This window comes from Tarenaya hassleriana, unplaced genomic scaffold, assembly GCF_000463585.1.
Source record: "Tarenaya hassleriana unplaced genomic scaffold, ASM46358v1 Cleome3, whole genome shotgun sequence".
Lineage (NCBI taxonomy): Eukaryota > Viridiplantae > Streptophyta > Magnoliopsida > Brassicales > Cleomaceae > Tarenaya > Tarenaya hassleriana.
This window is the reverse complement of record NW_010966177.1, coordinates 8,662,028-8,670,322: the sequence shown is the minus strand read 5'-3', so window position 1 is coordinate 8,670,322 and position 8,295 is coordinate 8,662,028. Positions and strand designations below refer to the sequence as shown.

Sequence of the window (8,295 nt, the reverse complement as noted above, 5' to 3'; positions counted from 1 at the left end):
GGTATATGGACTGTGTTTCCGGTATCTGCAGTTTCGAGAGATGTAATTGAAAATAAGATATGGTGAATTTTCGAATTTAAAAAAAAATTAATTACGGGATTGGTAAAAATATTTCTTACTTAATGCTCTATGTGCAAATGATTGTTTGTTTTCTTAATTTATACTCTTTGTAACGATATATATATATATATATATGCATATTTGTATATATATATATATATATATATATATATATATTCACTTCTTAAAAAGACTATAATTGACCATCTAGTTTGCTTGCTGCAGAGTTAAAGTAAAGCCCTTCATCTTCATCATATGATTTATGGATTAGTAGTACACACATGTACCATGTAGGAACATTAAATTCGTCGAATCGGAATTTTGGATTCCGAAAAAATAAAATTTAAACCATATAAAGCGTACTTCATTATTGGTGTGCGTCCCTTTTTTTTTTTTTTTTTTTTATAATGAGACCGACTTTTCCTAAAGTTGTGGTTTTATGCAACTTCCATTTAAAAAAAAATAGAAAATCCATCATTCCTTCGCACTAAAATTTTAATTCTATTTTATTAAATTAATTTCTCGCCCTTTAAATACCTCTCTCCTTCTCCCCCATTGACAAACTAACAACGCTACGGGAAAGAGAAGGGAAAAAAATCTATCCGCGAAAATAGAAAAAAAAAATTTCTAACCCTCTGAGGCAATCCGAGGCTTCGACATGGAAATGGAACGACAAAACGCTCAAGCAGCAGCGAAGAGGCTATGGAAAGTGGTACGGATCGTTTACTACATGGTAAAGACGTGCATGTCCAAAAGCAAGCTCATGCAGCTTGACCTAAACCTAATCCTCAAGAGAGGCAACAAAGCCGTCACCAGCCTCCACCACCGCCGCCGCCGCCGCCACCGTGGCGGCCCCGCCGACGTCATGGCCTCCGTCAGCTGCCGCTCCGACGCTGACGTCATCTCCTCCGCACTCGTCCTCCGCGAGTACGAGTTCAGCTGCAGCAACAGCCCCGCGAACCCTTTTGCCCCCTTTTCCAAACGCAAACGCTACCGCGGAGGTTACGACGAAAAAGCCGCGGCTGCGATTGCGGTTCAGAGGGTTTTCCAGTTGTTGGAAGATGGTAATGATAACGGCGATGATGAGCCGTTCACGGTGGCCGGAGATTCACCTCTGGTGGTTTTTCCGGCGGTGAGAGTGACAGATTCTCCTTTTCCGGTGAAGGACGAAGGAGGAGACGATAACTTGGTGGACAAGGCAGCCGAGGAGTTTATCAAGAGGTTTTACAAGAACCTCAAGTTGCAGAAGAATATGGCGACAGGTTTTGTATAGAAACCGTTTGTATTGGTCCCTCCTCGACGGAAGAGTGGGGGCGTTGGATTACAATTAAGAAAAAGTGGGTCAAATTGAAAATACATGTAAAATACGGGGTGTAGAAAGTTAATTTCAACTTTTCCTGGAGAGTAGAGTACTACACCAATGTTACTTTTACAGTTGTAAACTAGATATGTGGCATGTGTATATTATTTTCGCTTCACGAAGAAACTACCGACCATGTATACGTATCATAATATTTCATTTCTGCTTTTGGCTAGGTATTCCTCTTTTATATGATATGATAATATTATAAATCTGATTTTCAATAATTAATCAAAATACAAAGAATCATCATAATTTGCATAGAAAAGTATATTCTAAATAAAAAATTAGACCTAGTTATTATATCAGTTCGATATATTTTTTATATATCAAAACAACTAGTATGTTAACCTAAAACGGTGAAATCCACGCATATACACCCATCATATTTGTTATAATTATAAATTACGGTAATTAATAATACATGTTATTAAGCTAATTGGGCTGAACATAAACCCATGTTGGCCCACCCGTCTCCTGTCCCGGAATGGCCTACCACAGGATGTCGTTCGAGACTCTCGCACCGAGAATGTCCGCCGTTTCTTTTCACTAAAAACGCTTCGCAGTTGTTTCGAAGAATGTTAGGCGGAGTGTAGTTATCCTATTTCGACGGCTCCGATCTTCGAGACCAGCGTAACTCCATTGGTCGTGGCACCACTTGAACAACGATCTGAATCCATCTTCTCACTGAATCGACCTGGAAACTCGATTCCAGTTTTTTTTTCTCTCTCGCTTGCTTCAGATCTTTTTTTTTTGTTCAGCGGAATTTTGTTGCCGAAATCGGCTTGAGATTCGTAACCTCTGAAGCTGCTGCTGTTTCGAATCCGATCAACGACGTTCCCTGATCCGACTCGCCGGTGCATGGAAGTTCCTCCGTCGATTTGATCCGCCGAGGATTGCGCAGAAAGTTCCTCGAGTTTGATCATTAATGGCGTCTTGGCTCAAAGCTGCTGAAGGTATGTGGTCGTTTTCGGTATTCACTTTTGAAGATTCGATTGTCGCGCGAAGTTTTCGTTTCGGTTGCTCTCTTCCCCGTGTCTTACATTGGGTCGCCAAGGATGCATGAATCGCATTTGTCCTGTGATACGCATAGAGTACTTGAACATGAAAATGTCTCTCTTTCGGTTCAAATCTATTGCAAGAATTTTGATATTTTGTCACTGCGGTTTCGGGTCAGATTTGTTTGAGGTTGTGGATCGAAGGGCAAAGTTAGTGGTTGGAGAGCTGTCAGAAGAACAATCTGAATCGCAGTTGCCAGGTACTGATGCTGTTTCATGCCAGCAATGCGTGAAATAGAATTACTATCGAGATTTTCTCCGGTTCTCGAGCTATCATATCTAGGGGGAAAAATGCTATCTTTGGTTCGTGTGATATGCAAAACATAACTATAATGTCAATTAGTTGACTTGTCAAACACCATTTATGCATTTTCTGTTCCGGTTCCTCTTTTCCAAGTAGATTTACCATTTTGGTTTAGTTTGTAATTGATTGAGCCATTGAGGAACTCCCGTTTTAGGTAATACCTGAAACTGAGACGTTGGATAGCAACATCATGCTTTTCTTTTACCTGAAACCCGTTGCTGTGATCGTTGTAATTTTTCCTGTGAGAATGTATCTGATGATACTGAACTGGAAAATACGAAGCATGTGTTCAATCTTTAAGAAACACTGTCTTTTGCCTGGAGTTAGCCTTAGAGAAGTTTTGACTTGCATACTTGTTTGTCCTCTTTTTAGCGATACCTTTCTCCTTGATTATTTTGTCTTTTGTCTTTGTATTGCTTAAGCTTCCAGTGGGAAAGGATCTCAAGGAAAGAGATCAAGGTCAAAGACAAAGGTATTACCCATGGACTTGTAGCCTGGAACATTTTGTTCTCTATGTTGAGTGAGTGAACTCTCCCAATGAACTTGTTTAGTTGCGGACCATAATTGCAGGGTCGACAGAAGCTTTTGACAGATAAGTCTTCTAAAACAAGTGATTCTGCTGGTAATGCATCTGTCTCAGAGGTATCAGGGTTAGATGCAAATCCATCTGAAGTTTCTGTATCCACTGAAGGACCCTCTTCATCCGATTCTGTCTCTAAGACAACAAGACAGCATAAACAGACTGATGCGGATGTTCACAGCATTCCTCCGCTGGCAGAATCAGTGGCAGATATAAAAAGTGATGCTGATGCTACAATTGCTCCACTGACCGTTGCGGATGGGAATGCTACTGAGGATGCTACTTCATCAACATCAAATGTCAAATTTGTTGATGGAGATGTTCCAAATGATTCCTTGTCCTATCAGCCACCAACTCCACTGGATAGAGAAATCGAGGTTGCTGGAGATGAGCATTTAGGTGATACTCCCCAGTGTAGCAAACCAGGAGAGATAGATGGTTCTTCAAAAAGTGATGTGGAGACATCGAAACCTGCATTGCATGTTTCTCCTTTAGATGATGAGAAGGTGGTTCAAAGTAAAGATGCTGAAGATAAATCTGATACCTCCAAAAACCTGGAGAAAGAGCACAAACAGAAAACCAATACTTCCCCCATGAAAATTCAAGATCAGCTTGAAGAGGTTAGTTATACTGAGAAAGTGAAAGAAGTAGCATATTGCATCTCTATTACTGGATTTGCCTCATCTGTACGTTTGTTTGTGGATCTTTTTCCTAATTTCCAGGCTCAAGGGTTGCTGAAGACTGCGGTTTCTACTGGGCAGTCAAAAGAAGCCAGGTTAGCAAGGGTAAGCTCAACTATGTTTTGCCACTTTCATGTAAAGTCAAGAATATGGATTGTCAGCTTCAAATTGGTTTTTCATCTGTTGGATAAGATCATCTATGCCACATTGGGTGGACTTGATTAGTTCCGTGACTGTTTGCTAATATGTCTTAATGGATGAAGGTTTGTGCTGGACTTTCATCCCGTCTCCAAGAATATAAAGCAGAAAATGCACAGTTGGAAGAGCTTCTCACTGCAGAGGTAAAGTTCATCAGGTTGGGTTCTGGTGGTGACCCAGATAGTATAAAGTAAATGTGATACCTGGAAGTGTTTATTGGGGTAATTTTATTTACCATTCTTTTTTAATTACAGCAAGAGCTTACCAAGTCATATGAAGCTCACATTAAGCAGTTGCAAAGAGATTTGTCTGCATCTAAAAGTGAAGTGACTAAGGTAGAGTCCAGCATGAGTGAAGCATTAGCAGCGAAAAACTCAGAAATAGAGGCACTTGTCATTGCAATGGATTCCCTAAAAAAACAAGCTGCTTTAACTGAAGGAAACTTGGCTTCACTTCAGGTTTCTAGCCCTCTCATTTCTTTTGGTTGTTTCTCTTTGCTTTGTACCTGTAATATTGTATGGCATGCCTTTAATATCTCCTGTTACCTTCACTGCATGGTCGTCACTTGCCTTTTACTTGACCAACATTCTGTTAAAACGTTTACTTTTATCAGGAAGACATGGATTCTATCATGAGAAACAGGGAATTGACGGAGACAAGGATGATGCAGGTAGTACTACTTGGGCTGTGTGTTTGTGTTAGATCCATAATATTCTCAGATCATTTGGACTTTACTTGTTTCTCCCAGGCATTGCGTGAGGAGCTTTCTACTGCTGAAAGGAGAGCAGAAGAGGAGCGAGCTGCACATAACGCCACCAAGAAGGTTGGTTGCCCAAACAAATACGTGCTAAGTCACACACAACTCGTGGAAAATTGTTTGCAATGGTAAATTATATTCACTTCTTATTTTACACCATCCGCTCTTTCTTTCCAAGACAGGCTGCCATGGAAAGGGAAGTGGAACTGGAACACAGGGCTTTGGAAGCATCTACAGCTCTTGCTAGAATCCAGGTGAAATGAGCATCTTCTTAGATGTCAGCATTATTATCGCTTATTTGCATGTTAAATAGGACACTGAAGTTAATATGCTGTTTGACTTTCAAATTGCTTAAGATAGAGATAGGATTCTTCTCAAAATTCTGTTCCTCAATAATTCATTTAAGTTGACTTTCAAATTGCTTGAATTTTAGAGAATTGCAGATGAGAGGACATCGAAGGTGGCAGAACTTGAGCAGAAGGTTGCATTGCTTGAGGTATGGATGAACTTTTGACCTATCTTATATGTAATTTGTTGTTCACCACATAATTTTTGGTGTTCCTTAGAATGATTGGTAAGCAATATGCAGGTTGAGTGTTCATCTTTGAATCAAGAGCTGCAAGATATGGAAGCTCGCACCCGTCGAGGACAAAAAAAATCTCCAGAAGAAGCAAATCAAGTGATACAGGTACGTTATGGTTGTACTGCTCACGATTTTGGAGCAAAGACACTGCAAATCTTAGTTTGTTATCCTTTCCATTACTGTAAAAGTAGGAACTGTGACTAATAACCTACTAATTTCTCATGTCATTAAAAAAAGGAAGCTTGAAGTATGGATTTATATGGATGATCTCTCAGTAACACTGGAGGTTATCATCTGTCAGAGTCTTTCTGATTTGATTGTCTTTTGGCTTTCTATGGATGTGATTTCTCGTATGGAATTCTGACTTGTCCAATTCAGCTATAGAAGTGACAAGTATATTAAATCACTGGAAGCAACTTTTAATTAATTCTTTAAAAGTTCAGATTGTGGTACTCTAGCAAGTTAAAACTTTTTTCAAATCATGAAGGTGCAGGCATGGCAGGAAGAAGTAGAGCGTGCCCGGCAAGGTCAAAGAGATGCCGAGGAGAAGCTTTCTTCAATGGAGGTATGTTTGCGTATATCTGCTACATTGGCACAGCTCTGTAAGCGCATTGCTTTCTCTTTATTATCATTTTTCTCGCATTATCGCATTCTTTATTACAGGCTGAAATGCAAAAGTTGAGGGTCGAAATGGCAGCCATGAAGAGGGATGCAGAACACTACTCACGTCAGGTGAATTTATAGTTTTTGTTTGTTTGTCTTTTTTTTTCCCATGCTCATGGATGATTCTTGGTACTTGTATGGGGATCAGCAGATCTGCTATCCTCTTGCTGTCGCGGTGTTAAGATTTCTTTGAAAGTCATAGATTATTAGTCTGATATCTCTTTTCAACGCTTTGTACGCAAGACCTGCTGTGCTTATTGCAGTAAGCCATTTCTATTGGGAGTTCAGAAGCAAAAAAGCCCTAACCCATAAACCGGAAATTCATATAACAGATCTGGGTTTTGTGGGGGACCTGTTATCCACTTGTTATCGGTTTTGCCTGAAAATGGATAACTCGTACTCATCGGAAGTTGATCAAATTCTTGATTTTGTATCGGTTCATGTAGTGTTAACATTTTGTGTATATGCTTATGTCAACGTCAGCTTAACGTTTTTACGCTTGGCCTGGTAGGAGCATATAGAGCTGGAGAAACGCTACCGTGAACTGACTGATCTACTGGTAATATATAAGATCAAGAATGTAGTAAATGATTCACAGTATAGAGGCATTTTGAGAAGTTTTATGATGGCTTTGCTATGATTGTGATGCAGTATTACAAGCAAACACAACTAGAGACTATAACGAGCGAGAAGGCTGCAGCTGAGTTCCAGTTGGAGAAGGAGATGAAGCGCCAACAAGAAGCACAGGTCTGTCCCGCAAAAAAAAAAATGCTGCTTGATGAGAAGCCTTGGCGCACCGGTTAAGGTGTTGCCGTTGTGACCTTGAGGTCACGGGTTCGAGTCCTGGAAGCAGCCTCTTGCAGATATTTCTGCAAGATAAGGTTTGCCTACAATACACCCTTATGGTGGGACCCTTCCCCGGACCCCCGCTCAACGGGGATGCTTTGTGCACCGGACTGCCCTTTGACGAGGAATAGCCGAAATTGCTTATATATGATCATTTGTTATTTCCACTTGTTACCTGAAAAAACTGTGAATTTTTGTTGGTGGTCAGGTAGAGGCAGAAAGAAGCAGAGTTTCACGCCGTACATCTGCAACTTGGGAAGAAGATGCCGAGATCAAGGCACTCGAGTAAGTTTCTTGAACAATCTTCTTTCTTCTGTCTCGAGAAAACGTCTCCTTTACGTCCACTGAGGGTTACATATGATGGAAGATGATGTTAGGAGCTATACCATTGAGTTTGTTCTTAAACAATTCCGTGTAACTTCCAGGCCTCTTCCATTGTATCACCGACACATGGCTACAGCAACCGTACAGGTAGAGATTATCAGGATTCACATATATTGTAAATCTCTGTTCAAAGTTTCGAGCTTTTTCTTTTATTTTATTTTGGGACCATCCACTCTTTGCAGTTGCAGAAGGCAGCTAAGCTATTAGACTCGGGAGCTGTAAGGGCAACGAGGTTCCTTTGGCGGTACCCAACAGCTCGAGTTATCCTTCTTTTCTATCTTGTGAGCTCTCTTGTTCATTCCCACTCTCCTTAGATTGTTTCGTGGGACCAAACCCGAGCGTAAAAAAACTTCTTTTTATTTTCATTACAGGTGTTTGTCCATCTCTTCTTGATGTATCTGTTGCACCGGCTTCAGGTATTGCACGTATCCATCCTATCCATAACCGAGAAAATCGCAAGCTCGGGAATCTTAACGTTGTTATATCGTACTAAACGTTTGTAGGAACAAGCCGACGGCTTAGCAGCTCTAGAAGTTGCACAATCAATGGGACTGGCCACCAACCCTATCAGACCATAATAACCAAAGCTAAAGAAGTTGGCTTTCAATGTATTTGACAAAGAGAGTGAAAGGAGAAGGGCTTTGGCTCTTGGATTTTTCATTTTTAATATAGAGAAATAACTGATTGCTGATATTAAAACATGTGGTGGCTTCTTTCTGAGGCTTTGTTCTTCTTAGAGCTGCTTTCAAATGAAATTTACAGTTTCCCTTATTATATATATATATATATATATATATATATATATATATATATATATGAGAT

The 8,295-nt window shown here is 40.2% G+C and overlaps 2 protein-coding genes across 3 annotated transcripts; both read left to right on the top strand.

Moving 5' to 3' along the window:
* Positions 1-615: 615 nt before the first annotated feature.
* Positions 616-1,595, top strand: LOC104820041. Its single transcript, XM_010550390.2, has one exon. The coding sequence runs from the start codon at positions 719-721 to the stop codon at positions 1,331-1,333; it is 615 nt and encodes a 204-aa protein (XP_010548692.1). The 5' UTR covers positions 616-718; the 3' UTR covers positions 1,334-1,595.
* Positions 1,596-2,027: 432 nt separating this feature from the next.
* On the top strand, positions 2,028-8,244 carry LOC104820040 (golgin candidate 1). Of its 2 annotated transcripts, none has more exons than XM_010550389.2 (21): positions 2,028-2,376; positions 2,598-2,678; positions 3,205-3,254; positions 3,353-3,982; positions 4,085-4,147; positions 4,306-4,383; positions 4,495-4,698; positions 4,854-4,910; positions 4,989-5,063; positions 5,180-5,251; positions 5,431-5,493; positions 5,587-5,685; positions 6,074-6,145; positions 6,244-6,312; positions 6,755-6,802; positions 6,895-6,990; positions 7,298-7,374; positions 7,515-7,560; positions 7,656-7,754; positions 7,845-7,889; positions 7,977-8,244. In XM_010550389.2, exons 1-21 carry the CDS (start codon positions 2,349-2,351, stop codon positions 8,049-8,051), a joined length of 2,127 nt encoding a protein of 708 aa, XP_010548691.1. In that variant the 5' UTR covers positions 2,028-2,348; the 3' UTR covers positions 8,052-8,244. The 2 variants fall into 2 exon arrangements, with proteins under 2 accessions (XP_010548691.1, XP_010548690.1); XM_010550388.2 differs by having other exon boundaries at positions 2,030-2,376; positions 6,068-6,145.
* Positions 8,245-8,295: the final 51 nt, after the last annotated feature.

What these genes read in the sequence shown, in the direction of transcription:
- LOC104820041 (XM_010550390.2), top strand. Translation starts at nt 719, where the DNA reads ATGGAAATGGAACGACAAAACGCTCAAGCAGCAGCGAAGAGGCTATGG.
- LOC104820040 (XM_010550388.2), top strand. Translation starts at nt 2,349, where the DNA reads ATGGCGTCTTGGCTCAAAGCTGCTGAAG. An exon ending in GATCAAGGTCAAAGACAAAG is followed by an intron (nt 3,255 to 3,352) that starts GTATTACCCATG and finishes CCATAATTGCAG; the next exon opens with GGTCGACAGAAGCTTTTGAC. An exon ending in GTGAACTGACTGATCTACTG is followed by an intron (nt 6,803 to 6,894) that starts GTAATATATAAG and finishes ATTGTGATGCAG; the next exon opens with TATTACAAGCAAACACAACT.